Here is a 23,630-nt window from a genome sequence, read left to right as displayed (position 1 = left end):
ATGGTTTGTGTTGTGGGAAGACAATGTTCTCACGGTGCCAAAGGTAAAACACTGCGCCCACCCCCGCCCCCCGCTATTCTCGATGGCTGCCGGGGGTGCAGACGTGAAGGGCACTCTCCCTGGGGGGCCTGGTCCCTCACCCTGCCCGGATGCTCCTTTTCTTCTAAATTCTGGTCAAACACAGTTCACATGAAATGTCGCATGTCACACGGCTTCCGAGTCACACCCTTAAGCTCGGCGCATTCTCACACCACCTTCCCCACTACGAAGCATCTTTATAACTTTTGTGTTAGAGAAGACGTCACGACTAGTTATCGATGCTCTCCGGCGAGTGCAGCAAGAACTGAGGATCTAAAGGGAGGGCAACAGAAGCCATGCGGGCCGGCACCAGCCGAGTCCGACTCCTCCAGCCGGGTCCTCCAGCCGAGTCAGCCTCGCCCGCCGCCGGCCTCTCTAGGCCGCTTGCCCCGCCCCCTCCCGCGGAATCGACGTCTCTGTAAACCAATCCGAGGCAGCCTCGGCGCCGGGCCCGCCCCCCCGACAAGGGGCCGCGCACGCGCATTCACCGTAGGCTGAGGCGGAGACGACGCACGAACGGGGTTGCCCGCGTGGGCGGAGGAGGAGCCAGGCTGGCCATGCAGGCGCCCCGGGACTCAGTCACCGCTGTGCCCCCTCTGGGGTCCCCGCGGGCCCAGGTGGTAGGTGCCGGGCCGCGGGGAGGAGCCCGAGGACTTCCTGCCCTTCTCCCTTCAGCTCTGCTCCTTGCCCGTGCCCTCTCATGTCTCTCCCTCCCCTCCCCTCCCCCACCTTACTCCCTTCCCCCGCACCCGGTCTCTGGTCCCCCCTCGACCCCGTCTTCCTCCCCTCTCCCCGCCCCCTTCGCCGCCCCCGGTCTCTGGTATCCCCTCCCGACCCCGTCCTCCTCCACACTCCCCGCCCCCTCCCCCGCCCCCGGTTTCTGGTCCCCACCTTCGGACCCCGTCCTCCTCCCCTCTCCCCGCCCCCTCCCCCGCCCCCGGTTTCTGGTCCCCCCCTTCGCACCCCGTCCTCCTCCCCCTCTCCCCGCCCCCTGCCCCGCCCCCGGTCTCTGGTCCCCCCCTTCGGACCTCGTCCTCCTCCCCTCTCCCCGCCCCCGGTCTCTGGCCCCCCCTCCCGACCCCGCCCTCCTCCCCTCTCCCCGCCCCCTCCCTCGCCCTTTTCCTGTCTTCCCGGTCTTTATTTATTTAAACCCTGTAAGACCAATTCTCCGCCCAAGACAACGTCTAAGCACCAGAGAAAGTGAGGTTATGGTGGAAGGAGTTTTATGGTTATCGGGTGATTTAACTTTCCCTCCTTTCCGCGAATGCTCCCAAGCAAAGGGCCTGTCTCTTACTGGGTTTGAAACCACAAGGATAGGAGCACAGCTCATTATCACTCTGGTCTCTCAGTTGTAGCTCCAGGGACCAGGTGTGGGAGAGGTCAGCCACCTTACCTGGCCACATGGTGAACAGCACACCTGCCCTGAACGAAAGGCTGGGGCTGGAGCGAACTCGGCCTCAGGGTTCGGACCTCACCCTGACTCTAGAGGCTGCTGTAGTCAGTAACCACGACGAGATGTATTATTACTTAGTAATAGAAATAGTCCGGAGGTTCAGCAATAGGATAGTTTGTTTTTGTTTTACTAAAATAGAAGACAAAGATTTAACAACGCTGATGTTGATAAATTTTTTGACCAAAAAATCACCATATAGTTTGTATTACAGATCTTTTAGGACAGTAACAATATTCTTTTCATTACCTTTTTCTTTGAAAAGTACTTCTAAAGTAAATAAAACCAAAAAACCAAACCCGTTGCTGTCCAGTCGATCCCGACTTATAGCGACCCTATAGGACAGAGTAGAACTGCCCCATAGAGTTTCCAAGGAGCACCTGGTGGATTCGAACTGCCGACTTTTGGGTTAGGAGCTGTAGCTCTTATCCACACCACCACCAGGGTTTCCCTAAAGTAAATGCATGAGTAAATTAGGGAACTAGTTTTATGGATCATACACATATCCAGGAGAGGATATCACTGTTGGATTCCTCAGAGTGTGGTTTCATCAGGGAAGAACTGGACTGAATTATATTTTCCTTACTCATTTCTATAAAGCTTTTTATAACCACATTCAGATTTATTGTTAGGTGCCGTGTACATAGCGACCCTGCCTAGTCCTGTGCCATCCTCTCAGTCCTTGCTGTTTGAGCCTATTGTTGCAGCCACTGTGTCAGTGCATCTCGTTGAGGGTCTTCCTCTTTGCTGACCATGTACCAAGCATGACTTCCTTCTCCAGGGACTAATCCCTCCTGATGACGTCCAAGTATGTGAGACAAAGTCTCACCATCCTTGCTTCTGAGGAGCATTCTGGCTGTACTTCTTCCAAGACAGACATGTATGTTCTTTTGGCCGTCCATGGCATAGTCAATATTCTTCCCCAACACCGTAATTCAAAGGCATCAGTTCTTCAGTCTTCCTAATTCATTACCCGGCTTTCCCGTGAATATGAGGCAATTGAAAAACACTATGTTTTGGGTCAGGCATACTTTAGTCAAACTGACATCTTTGCTTTTTAACACTTTTGCAGCAGATTTGCCCAAAGCATTATGTCATTTGATTTCTTGACTGCTGCTTCAGTGGGTGTTGATTGTGGATCCAAGTGAAATGAAATCCTTGACAACTTAAATCTCTTCTCTGTTTATTATGATACTGGTTATTGGTCCAGTTGTGAGGATTTTTATTTTTTTTTTATGTTGAGGGGTAATCCATACTGAAGGCTGTGGTCTTTGATCTTCATCAGTAAGTCCTTCAAGTCCTCTTCACTTTCAGCAAGCAAGGCTGTGTCATCTGCATCAAACTTGTTAATGAGTCTTTCTCCAGTCCCAATGCCCTATTCTTCATACAATCCAGCCTCTCCCATTCTTTGCTCAGCATATAGATTGAACGGGTATGGCAAAAGGATACAACCTTGACACACACCTTTCCTGACTTTAAACCACACAGTATCCCCTTGTTCTGTTTGAATAACTGCCTCTTGATCTGTGTAAAGATTCCTCATGAGCACAATTAAGTGTTCTGAAATTCCCATTCTTCGCAGTGTTATTCATAATTTGTTATGATCCACACAGCCGGATGCCATTGCATAGTCAATAAAACACAGGTCAACATCCTTCTTGTATTCTCTGCTCTCAGCCAGGATCCATCAGACATCAGCAATGATATCCTTCGTTCCACGTTCTCTTCTGAGTTCATCTTAAATTTGTGGCAGTTCCCTGTTGATATCCTGCTGCAGCTGTTTTTGAATTATCTTTGGCAGAATTTTACTTGCATGTGATATTAATAATATTGTTTATTAATTTCCACATTCTGTTGGATCACTTTTCTTTGGAATGGGCACAAATATGCATTTCTTCCAGTCACTTGTCCAGGTAGCTGTCTTCCAAATTTCTTGGCATAGATGAGTGAATGCTTTCGATGTTGCATCTGTTTGTTGAAACATCTCAACTGATACTCCGTCGAATTCCCGGAGCTTTGTTTTTCGCCAGTGCCTTCAATGCAGCTTGGACTTCTTCCTTCAGCACCATCAGTTCTTGATCAGATGCTACCTCCTGAAATGGTTCAATGTCGACCAATTCTTTGGTGCAGTTACTCTGTTTTCCTTCCATCTCCTTTTGATGCTTCCTGCATGGTTCACCATTTTGCCCATAAAAGCCAAAAACCAAACGCACTGCCATCGCGTTGATTCCGACTCATAGTGACCCTCTAGGACAGAGTAGAACTACTCCATAGGTTTTGCGAGGCTGGGTAAATCTTTACAGAAGCAGATTGCCACATCTTTCTTCCAAAGAATTCATCAATATTGCAACTTGAGGCTTCAATTTTTTTTTCAGTTCTTTCAGCTTGAGAAATGCTGAGCATGTTCTTCCCTTTGGGTTTCCTAATTCCAGGTGTTTGCACATTTCATTATAATACTTTCTCTTCTAGAGCTGCCCTTTGAAATCTTCTGTTCAACTCATACTTCATCATTTCTTCTTTTTGCTTTAGCTGCTCTACATTCAAGAGCAAGTTTCAGTCTCTTCTGAAACCCATTTTGGTCTTTTCTTCTTTTCCTGTCTTTTTAATGACCTTTTTATTCAAAATTAATAATTTGAAAATCATGTATATGTATATGAAATATATATTTGTATATATAACACACGTATACACACTCACCTGACTATTTTATTTTCTTGTTTAGGAATGTGTTGCTTCTATGTATTAGGGCATAGACTCAAGGATGAGGACTAATTTGTAACTTTTGGGTTGCTTAATATGGTAATGTGTAAAATTAAGACTCAATTCCGGTAATCAGTTGTTTTGTTGGTAGATTCTTACTGTCAAGTTTCACTGTTTTTACTGTGTATTACTTTAGAAATTATGTGTTTTATCCATTGGGGTCTATAAGAAAAGAGTAACTCCAGTGTCAAATCAGCTCTAAACTAAGGGAGAACAAAGGAAGGAAGAAATGAATTTCCCATGTACCATTTGCCCAGCTGGGTTCTTTAAATGTACCCCCCTCACCAGTTACTTTGTTAAAGTGTTGTGTTAGGGGGTACTTAAAAGGATTTCTTTGTTGCGGTTTCTCTTAACATTCTGGTTGACTGGAAATGCTTATCCTGCCAAAAAAAGGACCTGTCCATTATTTTCATGAGCGGGTTAGAAGATACACAGATACAAACAAAATGTTGGTGTTTATAATTAATGATTGGAAAAACACATTGAATTTACTACTGAAAAAAATTTTTGGTGCCTTTCGATTTTTTTTTTTTTTCCTTTTAAAAGCATCAGAGCAACCAATTCACAAAATCTAATACATAAATCTCACAGAGCAAAGGAATGTTATGGGCTCGGTGAGAAGGAAGAGACACCTTTTGTTTGTCAGGATATATTCTTTCTTTGGAAACCTTATTCCATGTTATTCTGCAAATCGGGCCTTGCCCTTTGGAAATGAGTGTTGTGCTGATGGTAATGGGGAAATAAATTAGGGCAGTGGAAAGGGAATTTAGTTTTCTGTTTGTCAGTCCATTTCTTTTCAATTCCAGTCTATTATCCTCCCAGTCCACAATGCTGAATGTTGGTTGGATGACTGCTTGAGGTCTGTTTTGCACCAGGACTTTGAAGGCACCATGGAGCTTTCTGTTTTCAACGATGCCAGTAAGGTATTTATGAATTTCCTGTTGGGTTACTTAACCCTGGTATAATTCAGGTTAGAGTGTTCTGAAGTCAGTTTCCTGATCTGCCAATATCATTGTGCTTTCAGGACAAGTCTATGACTGTCATTGAAAAATGGAAAGTGAAGTTAGAAGATTCTGGTATCCTTGTGGTCATTGGAGGTCATGATTCTCCTTCTCCTCGAGGAGGTTGGTAAACACACGATTATTTACTGTTCAGTTATAATCAGTAAACCCGTAACCAAACCTACCGCCGTCGAGTCAATTCCAACTCATAGCAACCCTACAGGACAGAGTAAAACCAAAACCAAGCCAAACCCGTTGCCGCCGAGTCGATTCCGACTTACAGCGACCCTGTAGGACAGAGCAGAACTGCCCTATAGGGTATCCAGGGAGAACCTGGTGAATTCGAACTGCTTACCTTTTGGTTCGCAGCTGTACGTCTTAACCAATACGCCTCGAGGTTTTCCTATAATCAATAGTCTGATCAATTTACATACTTGAGTAGTTTCATGTTGTTTAAATCCTGGTGAAAAGTATTCTCAGTAAAGTCTACCACTAAGTGAGAACCTGTTGTTGTTAGGTGATGACTCACAGCAACCCCATGTGACAGAATAGAAGTGCCCCGTGGGCTTTCTAAGCCTGTAGTCTTTACACGAGCAGATTACTACATCTTTCTCCCACAGAGCCGCTGGCTGGGTTTAAATTGATAACTTTTCAGACAGCAGTGGAGCACTTAACCATTGTGCCACTGGGGCTCCTTACTGAGAACCTACTGGGCCTAAATTTTTAGTATTTTGATAAGGCTTTGTGTAGCACAACTATTCATTCTTATTCACTCTAACAAAACTGTTGGGCGTTTCTGTTTTTTAGGCTGGTTAGTCATTATCGGTGACTGCTACTGGTCAGAGTTCTCTTTCTGTGACATTAGTTTTTTTGTCTAGTTTAGAAATCTTAAAGAACCAGGTTTCATTGATTTTCTGTGTTTTTTTTTTTTATATTTTAACTCTGATCTTTTTTATTTCATTTAAGCATAGATGTGTGGGAATATTTCTGGACTCTCATTTTATTCCATTGATATTTATGTCTGTCCTTACGCCAGTACCACTCTGTTTCGATTACTGTAGCTTTGTAGTAAGTTTTGAAAGCAGGAAATGTGAGTCTTCCTACTTTGAAAATAATTTTGACTGTTTAGGATCCCTTGGAATTTCATACGAATTTTAAGATCAGTTTTTCCACTTTTGCAAAAAATGCCTTTGAATTCATAGATGAATTTGGGGAGTATTGTCATCTTAACAATATTAAGTCTTTTCACCCGTGAACACAGAGCATCTTTCCAGTTATTTACATGTTGTTTAATTTCTTTTATCAGTGCTTTGTAGTTTTTAGTGTTGAACCTCCGTGGTTAAATTGATTCCTAAGTATTTTATTCATTCCGATGCTATTGTAGGTAGAATTTTTTTCTAAATTTTTTATTCAGATAGTTCCTTGCAAGTGTATAGAAATACAACATAATTTTTTGTGTTGATTTTTTATCTTGGAGCTTTACTGAGTTCATTTATTAGCTCTAAGAGACTTTTTGTGTGGGTGTGTTGATTCCTTAGGATTTTCTATATATGAGATCATGTAATCTGTGAGTGTTGTTTTACTTCTTCCTTTACAATTTGGATGCTTTATTTCTTTTTCTTGCCTAATTGACCTGGCTAGAACTTCTAATACAGTGTTGAATAGAAGTGGTGAAAATGGGCATCCTTGTCTTATTTCTCATTCTAGGGGGAAAGCTTTCAGTCTTTCACCATTCAGAACGATGTTAGCTGTCAGTTGTTTTTTTTTTTTTTTTTAAATAAATGCTCTTTATCGTCCTAAAGAAGCTCTCTTCTTTTCCTAGTTTGTTGAGTTTTTTTTTTTAATCATGAAAGGGTGTTGGATTTTGCCAAATGCCTTTTCTGCGTCAGTTGAAATGGTCGTGTGTGTGTGTGTCTTCATTTTGTTAATGTGGTGTATTATATTGATTGATTTTATATGTTGAACCAACTTTGCATTCTGGGGATGAATCACACTTGATAATGGTGTACAGTCCTTTTACTATGCTGTTGGATTTCATTTGGCAGTGTTTTGTTGAGGATTTTTGCATCTATATTCTTAAGGGATGTTGCTCTGTAGTTTCTTTTTTTTTGGTAGTACCTTTGTCTGGCTTCATTACTAGGTTAATGCTGGCCTCATAGAATGAGTTAGGAAGTATATTTTTCTTTCATGTATTTTAGAAGAGCTTGGGAAGGTTTGGTGCTAATTCTTTAAATGTTTTGGTAGAATTCACCAGTGACTCCATCTGATCCTGGACTTTGATTTGTTGGGAAGTTTTTGACCAATGATTCAATCCCTTTACTGTTATAGGTCTGTTCGGGTTTTCTGTTTTTTCTTAAGTCAGTTTTAGTAATCAGTGTATTTCTAGAAATTTTCCCATTTTGACTAGATTGTCTAATTTATTGACATGCAATTGCTTGTACTATTTCTTATAATCCTTTTTATTTCCGTAAGGTTGGTGATAATATTCCTACTTTCATTTCTAATTTTAGTAATTTGAGTCTTGTTTTTCACTTAGTCTAGCTAAAGGTTTGCCAATTTTGTTAATTTTTTTCAAGGAGCCAACTTTTAGTTTTATTGATTCTCTCTTTCATTTCTTTCTGCCTTAATCTAAGTGTAATTATTGTTTTATATATTTGTCTTTTAAATCATGTAGGAAAAAAAGAACACACTCAAGCCAAAAATAAAATAATACTGGCTTTTATGTTTGCCTATGCAGTTAACTTCACTGGTGGTATTTATTTCTTCACACGGCTTTAAGTTACTGTCTTGTGTCCTTCATTTAGCCTGAAGGACTCTGTTTGAGATTTCTTATAGGTCGGATCTACTAGCGATGAACACTCAGTTTTGATTTATCTTGGAATGTTTTAATTTCACCATCATTTTTGAAAGATAGTTGGCCAGATACAGAATTCTTGGTTGGCAGATTTTTTTCTTTCAGTGTTTTAAACGTCATCCTGCTTACTGCCCTTGGGCCTCCATGATTTGTAATGAGATATTGGGGCTCCCTTCCACTTGATGAGTTGCTTCCCTTTTGATGCTTTCAGGATTCTCTCTTTGTCGTTAACTCTCAACAGTTTGATTATAATGTGTCATGCAAAAAATCTCTGTGGATTTTTTTGAGTTTATCCTACTTGGAGTTTGTTGAGCCCCTCAGATGTGTAGAGAAGGGTGTTTCATCAAACTCAGGAAGCTTTCAGTCATTATTTCTTCAGGTATTCTTTCTGCCATTTCTCTCTCTCCTCTCCTTCTAAGACTCCCATTATGTGTGTGTTGATATGCTTTATGGTGTCCTAAGGGTCTCTTGGAAACTCTGATGGCGTAGTGGTTAAGTACTACCGCTGTTAACCAAGAGGCTGGCAGTTCAAATCCTTCCAGGTGCTCCTTGGAAACTCTACTGGGCAGTTCTACTCTGTCCTGTAGGGTTGCTATGAGTCGGAATCGACTCGATGGCAGTGGGTTTGGTTTTGCGTTTGGTTTAAGGGTTTCTTAAGCTGTGTTCATTTTACCCAATTCTTTTTTTCTTTCTGCTCCTCGGACTAGATAACCACTATGGACCTATCTTCAAGTTTGTTGGTTCTTTTTTCTGCCTGCTCAAATCTTTTGTTGAATCTCTCTAGTGAAATTTTCAATTATTGTATTTTTTAATTCCAGATTTGTATTTGGTTTTATAGTTTCTATCTCTTTATTGATATTTAGTCTTGGCAAGACATCATTCTCCTGATTTCCTTTAGCTCTTTGTCCATGGTTTATCTCTTTAAACATATTTAAGACAGTTGATTTGAAGTCTTTTCCTATTAAGTCCAATGTCTTGTGTTCCTCAGGGTTAAAAAAAAAAAAAAAACAGGGTTAGATTTTATTAATTGCTTTTTTTTTTTTTTCCCTGTGAATGTGCTGTATTTTCTTTTTTCTTTGCATAACTTGTATTTTTTTTTAAATAATGTTTTGAGTATTATTATGTGTTAACTCTGGAAATCCGACTACTCTATCCCCTCCCCAGGGATTTTGCTGCTACTCATTCTGGGTTGTAGTTTGTTTATTGACCTTTCCAAATGATTTTTTTTATAGACCTGTGTTCTTTGTCTTGCATGGTCACTGCAGTGTATTCTGTTAGCTTAGTGACCAGCTAGTGATTGACTGAGATAGCCTTAAACTCTTGGAACCAAGGTGGGGAATTGCTCTCCCAGTTTTTGCAAATTGACCCTGGGCTCTGTGTTGGGGCATACCTTCAATGCTTAGACAAGCTGTTTACATCTGTGCCTTAACTTTTACTTCCTGTTTGCATGAAGCCTAAACATAACCCATGTGCCATTTTTTCTTGTTTTTTTTTTTTTTTTAAGAAAAGGTGAAAGCCTAAGGTCTTCTCAGGTCTTTTCTGAGCGTGTGTCCAGTCCTGGGAATGCACATGGCCTTCTAGATTCCCTGGTATGCACAGGACCTTTTCAAAGCCCTCATCTCCCCAAGCCAGTGCTCAGCTGGATAGTGAGGGGTGGTGGGTAGGGAAGTTAAAATGCTGCAGCCTTCTTTTATGGAAATTTAGCAGCTTTGTTCTTCATTAAGTATTCCCCTTGTTGTCTTTGATTAGATTCAAGAGTCCTGAAAAATTGATTCTGACAGTTTCTGCTAGCTTAATTGTTGCTTTTGTGGAGGGATAGAGTTCTGAAGTTACTTCTTCTGCCATTTTCAGTGGTGTCACTCTGACGTTGTTATTGATATAGTTGGATTTACACCTGCCATTTTACTTTTTGTTTTTTTACGTCTCATGTCTTTTTGTTCCTCTATACCTTCTTTAGTAGTTTTGGATTATTTGATCCTTATAATGATTTTTTTCACTATTCTTTATAGTTGCTCTAGAGCTTACCATATACATTTAACTTATCAGAAACAACTTCAGGTTTATGTTAACTTAATTCCAGTGAGATGTAGAAACATTACTTCTGTATAGCTCTATTCCTTTCCTCACCTTTTTGTGGCATTATTTTTATACATATCACATATATAAGTGTTAGAAACCCAGCAGTACATTATTAAATAATTATTACTTTATGTAATTTTATGTCTTTTAAAGAAGCTAAGAACAGAAAGGAAAACAGGTATATAGCCTGTTGCATTTATCCTGCTGTAATGGTTTTTTTTTTTTTGATGGTTAGTTTTATATGTCAACTTGGCTAGGCTGTGTTGTCCAGTCGTTTGATCAAACACTAGTCTAGATGTTGTTACAAAGTATTTGTATGTCATTAAATCAGTTAGCCTTACATAAAGCAGATTATTCTCCATAATGTGGTGTCTTAGTCATCTAGTGCTGCTGTAACAGAAATACCACAAGTGGATGGCTTTAACAAAGAGAAATTGATTCTCTCACAAGCCCAAATTCAAGCCTAAATTCAGGGCATTGGCTCCAGGGGAAGGCTTTCTCTTCTTGGCTCTGGAGGAAGGTCCTTGTCATCAGTCTTCTAGTCGAGGAGCTTCTCAGCGCAGGGACCCCAGGTCCAAAGGACACTTGCTCCTGCTGTTCATTCTTCATGGTATGAGGTCCCCATGTCTCTCTGCTCGCTTCTCTTTTATTTCTCAAGAGATTGGTTTAAGACACTGTCTTATCTTGTAGATCTCATCAATATAACTGCGGCAAATCCATCTTGTTACATCATAGTGATGGGATTTACAACACATAGGGAAATTACATCAGATGATAAAATGGTAGACAATCATACAATTCCGGGAATTATGACTTTGCCAAGTTGACAGATATTTTTGGGGATACAGTTCAATCCATGACATGTGGGTAGGCCTCATCCAATCAGTTGAAGGCCTTAAAAGCAAAAATAGAGGTTTCCTGGGGGAGTATTGTGCCTCCAGATATAAATAGACATCTTACCAGAATGCCATCTTTATCCTGCTACCTAACCAGTTGGTTTTGGTACACAAGACTGCCAGAACTTCCAGCCTGTCTCCTGACCTACAGATTTTGGACTTGCCAGCTGCTACAATCGTGTGAACTAATTCCTCAAAATAAAGCTAGTGTGTGCTCTTTCTCTTTCTCTCTCTCTCTCTATATATACGTGTGTGTATATTATATATTTAAATAAAACTGGTTCTTTTTCTCTAGAGAACCCTTACTAAGGCATCTTTTTTGTTGGTTTTAGGTTGTATAGTCTATAATCTCTTTTATGGCACATACTCTCCTCTAATGTCTTGTTATTTTGTTGTTGTGAGTTCAGGGTTATTTCGTACTTTGGCTGACAATGTGTAGCCTGGGGGAAGAAGTAAGTTCCAGGTCCTAGCTTTTTCCTTTCCTGGCACATTTGAGTATTGGTGGGTGGGTGGGCCCTGTGATGAAGAAACCCCAACATCACAAGCTTGATTACCCTTCCTTAGTTCCTGTTTGCTGTCCAAGGCTACCACCCTCCTATACAGGTGAGCTTGCCCTTCCAGTATCCTTTCTGTACTGCATTTGTACTTCCTCCCCTCCTGCCCTCCTTCCACCTTCCTCCCTTCTATGCAGTCCCTTTACCTTTTCCCAGTGGAGAGGGAGAAGGAAAGGAGAAGGCCTGAGATAGCTGGTCTTGTGCATTTGTTGGAAGAACTCCTTCCATCGTGATATTACCCTTTCCTTCATGGTGATGGAGTGGGCAGTCAGCTTCTTTGAGCAGTGTTGGTTAGATATAGGAGTAAAGTCCAAAAGGTCTTCCCAATATCCCCTGGACCCGGGTGTTTGACTTGCCTCCCACGCTAGGTTACAGCACCCTTCTGTCTCCTGTAGAGGTTCCTGCAGCTTTCAGATTAAGTCTTCAGAGTCTTACTGTTTTGTTTGTTTGTGTGTCATTTCTAGTGTTGGAATTGGGTGGGTGGGTGGGTCATCAGTTTAATTTTTATCCAACTCTAATAATTTTTCAGTTACCTTGGATTTTCTATCCAAGTCTGATACCGAACAAATTCGTCTCTTATTTTCTTCTAATTTTACACTTCATTTTTTCATAGTTTCAATCATATTAGGAGATCTGTAAGAACATTGTAGAATCACATTAATGACAGCTGAATCCTCTTTTTGTCCCTGATTTAGTGGGCATGTTTCTAGTCTTTCAGTGTTAAGTATGATATTTACTATTACTCTCTGATAGATATCCTTTATCAAGTTAACTTGCTATTCTTGACTTATTAAACACCTGTTGCCGTTGAGTTGTAGAACTGCCCATCGGTTTCCAAGGAGCAGCTGGTGGTTTCGAACCGCGGACCTTTCAGTTAGCAGCCAAATGCTTAACCACTGTGTCACCAGGGCCCCTAAGCCTTCAGAAAATAAGGCATCAGTTTTGAATTTTGTTAAATGTTTTTTAGGTATTTATTAAACTAATCAGTTGTTTTTTCTTTTTTCACCTTACATTTTTATTATGATAAATTATGTTATTATTTTTCTTAAAAAAGGAACCATGCTTGCAGTGCTGAAATAAACTGGCAATGGGATGATAGTATTTTTATACAGCATAATTATTCAGTTTTTTTTAGGATTTTTGAATCTATACTTATAAGGAAAATTGATCTGTAGCTTTCTGTGTGCTACGTGTGTCTGGTTTAGGGATAAGTGCAGGAAGCCTCAGGCTTGCTAGAACAGCATCCGTGTAAGCAGTGATTGTGCAGAGCAATTCGCCTCCCTTTTATCTCAACCTCTTCCAGAGAAAGTAGCCCAGTGGCCTGTATTTCGGTGACCAAAAGACCCATGTACTCATTTTCACAAATAAATGTCTGCTTTGATTAATTAAAAAGATATATATTTTTTGAACGCCAGCATGTGGTTAAAAGAAATTCAGCCACACAGTAGGGTCTATAATGAAATGTAAAAGCCTCACTCTCTAGAAGTAATCAGTGTTGTTTGGTTTTCCTTACTTGACTTACTTAACTTACACAATATCTGGTGATACTTGCTATGAAAGATGAAACGTTTAGCACACCAAAGTACTTTCCATTTCCTTTTCCATTTTTTCTCTCAGGGTTTTTGTTGTATATTTACATCAACAAGGTTTAAGATGTTTATATTCTCTTCTATAACACTTGTCGTATGTGCTTTGCAAATAGGTTGACGAACAATTTAAACCATGTAAAAACAGCATTTGCAGTGTTATAAATACGTAACTCTTATTTGCTGCAGAACCAAGTAGTGGGATTAGACTCAGAGAAGGAACTGAAATCCTCTTCTGCTAAACCCATGCTGCATATTGGGGGAATTTCCCAAGTATCAAGATCTAATAGAGTCTTTAAAATTTATCCTTAGCTTAATTTTCTTCTTTTAGGCTCTACTCAAGTGCCATTTTTTCTTCTTTTTTTAAATTCTTTTTATACATTCCTTTTTCATTTTGCTGGAGTGCTTTGTCAAGTAATTTTCCCTTATCTGGTATGTAGATGATAAAATATTTAGAGTTTTTACATGTCTGAAAATGTCTTCTGTACTGATGCTGAATTGACAGTTTGGCTGAGTATAAAATTCTAGGTGCAAAATAATTTTCCTTAGAATTTTAAAGGAATTTACTCATCTTCTGGTGTGCCATGTTTCAAGTTAAAAAACCTGATGTCATTCTGATTCTTGTAATTTTGAATGTATTTTTTCTGAGAGCATTTTAGATTTTTCTCTTTATGTGTTGAGTTTTGAAATTTCATGATGTTGGGTCTAAGTGTAGTCTCTGTTTTCATATTGAATAAGTAGTTTTATTACCTTAGCTTTAATAGTAATGTATCAGACTCCCTTCAGTTTGACTTTAAATTTTCATCTAGAGCTTGGAAAAAAAATATGCCTGCATACTGTGCATGGGGTTTCAAAGGTAGAGGCAGTGCCAAGGATAAATCTGTAGCCGATGGACGGGACTCCTGTAGGTATTAGGAACCATGTCTGTCTTTAAAACAGTGGTCCATCTTCAACTTTGTTTTCCCATTAGAGTCACCTGGGGAGCTTTAAAAACACTGATGCCCAGGTCCAACCCGAAGATATTCTCATTAATTGGCCTGTGATAATGGTCTAGGCATTGAGATTTTAAAAACTTCCTAAAGAGATTCTGATGTGTATCCAGGGTCAAAACCCACTGCTTTAAAATATCCTCAGGAATAGGGTAGCTTCAACCTACTTTATATGGACTTGCTCCTGAGTGAATCTTGTAGTTCCCAACATTTCAAGGGGTAGCCAGGCAAGAGCTCACATGAATGCTGGGAAGTGTTAACTCCACTAATGGGTCCTGTTCAGATGTAACTTGTGACTTGTAAAAACTCAGGCTCTCAGCAACTCCTCCAGTGCTTTCAGGATAAAATTGGGTGATGGATAGGTTAGTAGGTGTAGAGGGATAGCTCATTCAGGGTGGTTCTCAGAGAGGTCAGAATGGGAGACATGAAGTATGCTCTTCCTGCACACCACTTATCCTTAGTATTACTTTTTATTTCCTTTCTTATTTTTCTGCTAGTTTTAGGTGACTCCTTTGGAAGCTTGGCCATCCTTGGGGACAGCTTCAATGGGCAGCAGCGACATCGTCATAGCCACCCTCTTATCCTGGTTCTCACTGGGGTTTCACTTTGTAGGATCTCATGTAGTTCTCATCTCAGTCCTGTGGGGTGGGTGCTGTCCTTACCTCTGCAAGGACTGGCCAATGTACTTAAAGTTAATGCAACCAGTCATTGGCAGGTCTAGGGTCTGTACCCAGGCTCTCTGTCTCAAAGCTCTTTGGGGCCCACCCTCAAACTAGTTTAAACATTCCTGAACACTGGCTTTCAATAAGAGCAATTTTGCTGCTGCATGAAGATGGTTTAAGATGTGTATTCTCTCCTACCTGAAAGTACCCAGAGGGTGAGATGCCTTTGCTTTTTGCAAGTTTCCTGGCAATATCGTTTATTTATTTATGTTTCACAAGTGGTGTGTAGACGTCAGTGGGTATGAGTTAAGAGTGCTTGGCTTTCAAGAGTGAAACAGGCTTCTCTTTCAAAATCTTCTGCCCACACACCAAATTTCTAACAAATAGTGTCTAGTGTACTCTATTTAACAAAGCAGAAAAGTATGTAAAGTATTTAAGAATTGTATTTAAAATAAAAAGTAATTAAAAACTTGATCCTTTAAAAGAAGAACACATTGTTATTTTTAAAGGTTTGTATTGAACAATCTTATCCTCTGACAGGAAGCCCTGGTGGTGCAGTGGTTAAGCGCTACGGCTGGTAACCAAGAGGTCGGCAGTTTGAATCCGGCAGGCGCTCTGTGGAAGCTCCATGGGGCAGTTCTACTCCGTCCAGTAGGGCCACTATGAGTCGGAGTGGACTCAATGGCAGTGGGTTTTTTATCTTCTGGCGTTGTCAGAACAACTTTACATGTGATGCCTCATTGTGGGGGTGTGTGTTGTGATTCTCCTTTGCGGGGCTCTGAGGTTTGGCAGAGATGGCGAAGGATGTAGGACCAGAGGTGGTGAGCAGAGTGCTCGCGAGTGTGGGCTGTGGAGCCACTCCGCCGCCACCTCACTGTGCCTCGGCTTCCTTATCCGAACGGGGCGCAATGATGGGTGCTCATCACGGAGTGTTGTGGAGGTGTGAAATGAGCTGCCACGTGTAAGATTTTAAAACAGGCCAGCATGAAGTAGGCGTTGAGAAGTGTTAGCAGCTGTTACCACCACCACTATCAGCATCTCATGTATCTGGAAAATGTTAATATTTTTTTTTCCAAATTATTTCTTGTTTTCATTATCCTAATAGCTTGTTTGAAAAAAGAAAACTTTATGAAAGTTATTGTAGAACATCTATTTCAGCTTGCTTCTGGAAAAGTGTGTCGAAAATTGTGGTTTTTGAAAATTACTGTGAATACCACTTAGTTTCTTTATTTAAGATGTTTTACATTTTAAAGTAAATTAGAGGTATTTTGATGAATGTCTAATCTCCATTTTAAAGTCAAGTGTCGTCTTTCGTAAAATGCTTTTTGTAGATTAGATATAACTTAGGCCATATCACATTGTGTGTGTTCTATCAACAGGAAAAAAAAATTACTTGTACAAACAAATTTGAATAACCAAGCTGAAGTACTGTGAAATCAAGTCATCCTGCTGTCTTTTCGAAGTTTGGATGTTAAACATTAATAAAGCAGATTTAATTTGGTAAATCAGAAAGGACATATTTTCCTGTAATAATATTTTTTCAAATAAAAAAATAGGAAGAACTATATTGACTGTTGGATAACATAGACCCAAAGTGTCTATTTTTAGTAGTACTGGCCTATTTAAATCACATTAGGGATTATTTATTATTATTTTATATCACAATAGAGCAAAACATTTCTTAATAATGTGGTCACTTGCTAAAACCAGAATAGCGCACAATCCCACCCTCTTCTCTCCAGGAGTGAGGAATGTTACCATCTCACAGAGTGTGGGTTTTTATTGCTGTGGCCATGGCAACCGCCCTCTGTACAAAGGGACCGGCCTCCCCAGACAGCGGCCTCTGGCACAAACATTTGACTTTCTTCAAGGCAATAATATTAAAGCAAATTCCTTGTCTTTGCCAAACACAAGATTCATTGTGAGAAACTTCCAGCTTCCTTGGTGAAATATGTCTTCCTTCATTACGCAAATTCATGTAATCAATTTTTATCCTCCTAAAACACGACTCTGCAAAGTGGCTTTTTGACAGAACTATTGGTGACTTAAGTTAGATTGTGGGAAGTCCTTCCCCGTGTTTCGTTTTCGCAGGCACCCTTTTGGTGTGATATGACTCTTGGGTTGCCACTCTCTGCTTGTCCTGCTTTGCAGTGATGGTGGAGATTCATCTTGATGGCAGCGACCGACAGGGGCCGGGGATGAAATGAGTGTGCTCCTTGGCCTTTCCTTCTCTGAAATTTGTAATCATTCTGCTAACTGATTTTGGTTGGCCAGGCTCTTGGGGTTAATGCTGGAAATCACTGCCACCGTGTGTGGATGGCGCTCACAGAGGGCACTGCTCTGCATTCATCTCTTTGTAACATGGTGGCAGGGTCCTCGCCCCACCCCAGGGATCGGGCTTGTGTCGGTGCTTTGAGAGTTTGGCTCAGAGTGTTGGCAGGATGAGCCTCAGCTGCTGGGCTCTTCTCTGCCTCCTTCAGAGATGGTTTCCTCCAGGCAGAGATCAGGGCGTGGCTGGTGTGGGTTGGAACAAGCCTGGCGCCCGCTTGACACTGACAACTTCTTAGGGTTAGTGTGCTTATCTTTGAATACCAGAGATTTATTGTTTTTCTCTACACTCATCTGTTTGACTCTGTGCAGTTTTTCTCGGTGGTGCCAAGTCTGTAACTGTGGGTAACACAAATCAGGTGTTGGCAATCTTTTCTGGAGACACTGGGTATTGTACCCCTCAAAGTCCCCTCTGTATCCCGTGTCTTCTCCCCTCTCATGTTTATTCTCGTGGGCCTGGGGACATAGTTTTGGGGGCTAAATGTCCTCCTTTAATGTACTGTGCCCTCAGCATCCTGATGAATCTTGCTAAAATGTAAACTTCAGCATGTTATTCCTTACTCAGAAACCTTTCTGCAAGGTGAAATTAGATGTCTTAGCCCATAGTCTGTACCTTCGCGGCTGGCTCATGTGCACCTTCCCAAACCTATGGCTGTGCCCTAAACACACCTGGCAGTCCCTAGAACACATCACCACTGATCATCTATTCTGGAATATTCCACGTTCTCTTTGCCTATACTCTGGCAGCTCCAGGTTCCCTTTGTAACTCACCCTTGAGGTAATCTTGTCTTCTTTTCAGCTTCATAGTACTTGTTTTCAGCATCATTCGCTTAGCACCATGGGGCATTGTTTAGCTCCTCTTCCAACTCAGTTATAATTCCTTTGAAGATAAGCATATTTTTTAGCTTTTATTACAATATAAAAATCTGCCAGGCACTCCTTGGAAACTCTGTGGGGCAGTTCTACTCTGTCCTATAGGGTCGCTATGAGTCAGAGTTGACTCAACAGCAATGGGTTTGGCTTTTTTTTGGTTTGGGTACAGAAAAGTCCCCCAGGTGTCTGTCAGTTTGTTGTACTGTGGGGGCCTGTGATGTACTGTGATGCTGGAAGCTATGCCACCAATATTCTGATACCAGCAGGGTCACCCATGGCGGACAGGTTTCAGTTGAATGTCCAGACTAAGACAGACTAGGAAGAAGGACCCGGCAGTCTAATTCCGAAAAGAATTAGCCAGTGAAAACCTTATGAATAGCAGTGGAACATTGTCTGATATAGTGCTGGAAGATGAGCCCCTCAGGTTGGAAGGCACTTAAAAGATAACTGGGGAAGAGCTGCCTCCTCAAAGTAGGAAAAAAAAAAAAAAAGTAGAGTTGACCTTAATGATGTGGATGGAGTTAAGCTTTTGGGAACTTCATTTGCTGATGTGACATGACTCAAAATGAGAGCAAACAGCTGCAAATATCCATTAATAATCGGAACCTGGAATGTACGAAGTATGAATCTAGGAAAATTGGAAAGCACCAAAAATGAAAGGGAGCGCATAAACATTGATGTCCTAGGCATTAGTGAACTGAAATGCACTGGTATTGCCAGTTTGAATCACACAATCATGTGGTTTACTGTGCCGGGAATGACAGCTTGAAGAGGAATGGCATTGCATTCATCATCAAAAAGAACATTTCAAGATCTATCCTGAAGTACAATGCTGTCAGTGATCAGATAATATCCATATGCCTACAAGGAAGACCAGTTAATGTGACTGTTATTCAGATTTACGCACCAACCATTAAGGCCAAAGATGAAGAATTGAAGATTTTTGCTAGCCTCTACAGTCTGAAATTGATCGAACATGTAATCAGGATGCATTGATAATTACTGGCAGTTGGAATGCAAAAGTTAGAAACAGAAGAACAATTGGTAGTTGGAAAATATGGCCTTGGTGATAGAAACAATGGTGGAGATCACATGATAGAATTTTGCAGGACCAATGACTTCTTCATTGCAAATACCTTTTTTCACCAACAAAATCGGCAGCTATACACATGGACCTTGCCAGATGGAATACACAGGAAACAAATTGACTACATCTGTGGAAAGAGTCGATGGAAAAGCTCAATATCATAGTCAGAACAAGGCCAGGGGCTGACTGTGGAACAGACCATCAGTTGCTCCTATGCAGGTTTAAGTTGAAACTGAAGAAAATTAGGACAAGCTGACGAGAGCCAAAGTACAACCTTGAGTATATCCCACCTGAATTTAGAGCCCATCTCAGAAATAGATTTGATGCATTGAACACTAATGACTAAAGACCAGACGAGTTATTCAAGGACATCAAGGACATCATACATGAAGAAAGCAAGACGTCATTAGAAAGACAGGAAAGAAAGGAAAGACCAAAATGGATGTCAGAAGAGACTCTGAAACTTGCTGTTGAACATCGAGCAGCTAAAGCAAAAGGGAGAATTGATGAAGTAAAAGAACTGAACAGAAGATTTCAAAGGGCAGTTCGAGAAGACAAAGTAAGGTATTGTAATGACATGCGCTAAGAGCCGGAGATAGAAATCCAAACGGGAAGAACACGCTCGGCATTTCTGAAGCTGAAAGAACTGAAGAAAAAATTCAAGCCTCGAGTTGTAATACTTGAAGGATTCTGTGGAGAAAATGTTAAACGAAGCAGGAAGCATCAAAAGAATATGGAAGGAATACACAGAGTCATTATACCAAAAAGAATTGGTCGACATTCAGCCATTTCAAGAGGTAGCGTATGATTGGGAACCAATGGTACTGAAGGAAGAAGTCCAAGCTGCACTGAAGGCATTGGCAAAAAACAAGGCTCCAGGAATTGATGGAATATCAACTGAGATGTTTTCTACGAATGGATGCAGTTCTGGAAGTGCTCGTTTGTCTATACCAAGAAATTTGGAAGACAGCTGCCTGGCTAATGGACTTGGAGAGATCGGTATTTATGCCTATTCCCAAGAAAGGTGATCCCACCCAACAATATTGTTAATATCACACACAAGCAAAAATTTTGCTGAAAATCATTCAAAAGCGACTGCAGCAGTACATCGAAAGGGAACTGCGAGAAATTCAGGCCGAATTCAGAAGAGGACATGGAGCGAGGGATATCATTGGTGATATCAGATAGATCCTGGGTGAAAGCAGAGAATACCAGAAGGATGTTTACCTGTGTTTTATTGACTATGCAAAGGCATTTGTCTGTGTGGATCATAACAAATTATAGATAACATTGCGAAGAATGGGAATTCCAGAACACTTAATTGTGCTCATGAGGAACCTGTACACAGATCGAGAGGCAGTCATTTGGACAGAACAAGGGAATACTGTGTGGTTTAACATCAGAAAAGGTGTGCGTCAGGACTGTATCCTTTCACCATGCCTATTCAATCTGTATGCTGAGCAAATAATCAAAAAGCTGGATTATGTGAAGAAGAATGGGGCATCAGGATTGGAGGAAGGCTCATTAACAACCTGAGTTATGCAGATGACACAGCCTTGTTTGCTGAAAGTGAAGAGGACTTGAAGCACTTACTGATGAAGATCAAAGACCACCTGAGCATAAAGAGAACAAAAATCCTCACAACTGGACCAGCAAGCAACATCATGATAAACAGAAAAGATTGAAGTTGTCAAGGATTTCATTTTACTTGGATCCACAGTCAACACTCATGGAAGCAGCAGTCAAGAAATCAAGAGACGCATTGCATTGGGCAAATCTGCTGCAAAGGACCTCTTTAAAGTGTTGAAAAGCAAAGATGTCACCTTGAAGACTAAGGTGTGCCTGACTCAAGCCATAGTATTTTCAGTTGTATCGTAAGCATGTGAAAGCTGGTTGATGAATAAGGAAGATGGAAGATGAGTTGACACCTTCGAATTGTGGTATTGGCGAAGAATATTGAATATACCACGGACTGCCAAAAGAACAAACAAATCTGTCTTGGAAGAAGTACAATCAGAATGCTCCTTAGAAGCAAGGGTGGCAAGACTGCGTCTTACATACTTCAGAAATGTCAAGAGGAGTCTCTGGAGGACATCATCCTTGGTAAAGTACAGGATCAGCGGAAAAGAGGAAGACCCTCAACAAGATGGATTGATGCAGTGGCTGCAACAGTGGGCTCAAGCAAAACGATTGTGAGTGTGGTGCAGGACCAGGCAGTGTTTCATTCTGTGGTACATAGGGTCGTTATGAGTTGAAACCGACTCGACAGCACCTAGCAACAATAACACCACCACAGAAAAGTGCACTTATAATTATACAGGTTGATTAATTTTCACTAACTGAACACAGCAGCACCTTGATGAAGAAACAGAGTGTCACCAGCCCCCCCAGGAGCCTCCTGATACCCCTCTCATTACCCGCCTTGTTCCCAAGGTGACTACGTTCCTGATTTCTGATTGCAGAGCTGAGTTTCTCCTGCTCTTGTGTTCTGTGTAAGTGGTACCACACAATGTCCTCTTTGTGAGTGACTCCCTTCGCTTCCCAGAAGGGAGATTTTCCACGTTGTCAGGTGCCCTTACAGACCACACATCCTCCTGCTTTGTGTCCTCAGTCTTTCCAGCCTACCTTTGGGTGGTTCCTGGTTCGGGGTTCTTATGACTGGTGCAGCTGGGAGCATTTTAGTACATGCTTGTGGTGAACATAAGCACCCATTGTGTTGGGTCTACACGTAGGGTCATAGAATGGGCGTATTTAGATACTGGCAGTGATTTTAACTTGTTACTGAAATAAATGTACAGATGACTGCCCCGCAAGTGTCCAGTTTAGTGAGTTTTTACCGACTGATCACTCAGGTGGCTACCCCCTTCCCCAGGTAACCATTATCCAGACTTTCATCAGCGTAGACTTTATCGAAACTGTCTCTGCCAGTATCTACCAAGCCACTTCAGTTGGACATTTCAATTTTTGTTTTGTTTTGAAAAAATATTCCCCAGGGCTTAGCTTAGTGATGTACTCAATAAGTGTTTGCTGAGTGTTTTTTTACTGCAGCTACCATATTCTACTTTGACCTAGACTGTAATATTTGTATTTTATCATTATACTTACTGTGCCTTTACTGAATGTGAAATGTTGTTTTCCATTTACTTTCCTTTTATTCCTTCTAAAGGTGATCTGATTTTCCACTTGGTAGTGCAAAACGTCCCTAGTCTTAACCATATACGGTATGCTAAGTTTTATGAAAGGTAATGCTATTGAAAACTGAATTGTAAAAGAGCTTTTCTTCTTTTTTTTAAACAGTTGGATATTCTAAAAATCAAGCAATAGCACAGAGCTCAGGGGCTTACCTTTGCTTTTTGGATGCAGTAAGTAACTCTTTGTTTTGTTTATGATGTATGTTGGTTGAATAATTAAATGACCTTACATTTTAGTGTGGTTTTTGAAAAGCATTATTCTAATACATTATAATCAGACTTAAAAGTTAAGGTTGAGAGGTTGTTGCTGTTTAATTGCTGTGGCACTTACTAAGCAAATTAATTAATGAGAAATAACATATAAAATGTAAAACTGCACAGCAGAGAACAATATAAACACAAATGAAGATAAACTGGTAAGATATTGACAATATGATACTTTAAATAGAAAGAACTCATACAAGTCGATAAAAAGCACAAAAGAAGCAAGTGCTAGGTGACTAGGTGAGGATAGGAGTGGAGGGCTTACAAATGAACTTTCTGAGAATTAAAGGGGAACCAAATTAGTTAAAGGTTTTTGTTCTTAAACGTGAGCATTCAAGATTTTTGGGAAGTGTAAATTAGTTCAGTGTTGGCAGCATAGTTTTGTGTTATGGATCAAGAACTTTAAAAATGCTTATATGCTTAGCTCCTCTAGGTATCTCTGAAATTCTGAGAAAGATTTATGTTCAAAGAAGTTCTTTGCTTCAGTGACATTTATTATGATGGAAATTTAGAAGCAAGTTAATGTGCAAAAATAGAGCAATGGTTAAGTAAATTGTGGTAAATCCATATAAGAGAGAATTATTATCAGGTTTATAAGGAATTTTTAACACAGCAAATGATTATAGTAGGTGAAAAAAGAATATATATATATATTGCATTCAACTATGGGTTTTCTTTTTAATTACTTTAAAACAAACCTTAGGGACATTTACCTGTGACCTTGGGGTGCCTCCCCCTCCCCCCACCTTCTGTGCCTGGGTGCAGTGCCCCTGGGCCATTTGTGAATCCCTGAGGGGAGGTGAGCTGTTGACCTCTTCCAGGTCAGCTCGGGTGGAGTCTCTACCTGGGCTGGATTAATTCACAGGTGTCATCTTTCCATCTCATGTTGATTCAGCCCTTTCCCTTGATTTTTACCAGAAACCTCCATGTTTTTTCCATGTAGGGTCTTGGTACTTGGGAAGTCTGGGGAGATGGTGG

The 23,630-nt window shown here is 40.8% G+C and overlaps 1 protein-coding gene across 3 annotated transcripts in view; it reads left to right on the top strand.

The window, feature by feature from the left end:
- Nucleotides 1-572: 572 nt before the first annotated feature.
- The window catches only part of B3GNTL1 (UDP-GlcNAc:betaGal beta-1,3-N-acetylglucosaminyltransferase like 1), a 186,135-nt gene continuing 163,077 nt past the window's right edge, over nucleotides 573-23,630 (top strand). For all 3 annotated transcript variants that reach the window (XM_049859178.1, XM_049859177.1, XM_049859176.1), the window contains exons 1-4: nucleotides 573-698; nucleotides 5,095-5,211; nucleotides 5,313-5,412; nucleotides 22,495-22,559. In XM_049859178.1, the coding sequence (XP_049715135.1) occupies nucleotides 636-698; nucleotides 5,095-5,211; nucleotides 5,313-5,412; nucleotides 22,495-22,559 (345 nt within the window). In that variant the 5' untranslated portion in view covers nucleotides 573-635. The remainder of the gene's footprint in view (nucleotides 699-5,094; nucleotides 5,212-5,312; nucleotides 5,413-22,494; nucleotides 22,560-23,630) is intronic.

The sequence above is a fragment of the Elephas maximus genome, chromosome 19 (assembly GCF_024166365.1).
Source record: "Elephas maximus indicus isolate mEleMax1 chromosome 19, mEleMax1 primary haplotype, whole genome shotgun sequence".
Lineage (NCBI taxonomy): Eukaryota > Metazoa > Chordata > Mammalia > Proboscidea > Elephantidae > Elephas > Elephas maximus.
The sequence above is the reverse complement of the archived record's forward strand: the minus strand, read 5'-3'. Positions and strand labels throughout refer to the sequence as shown.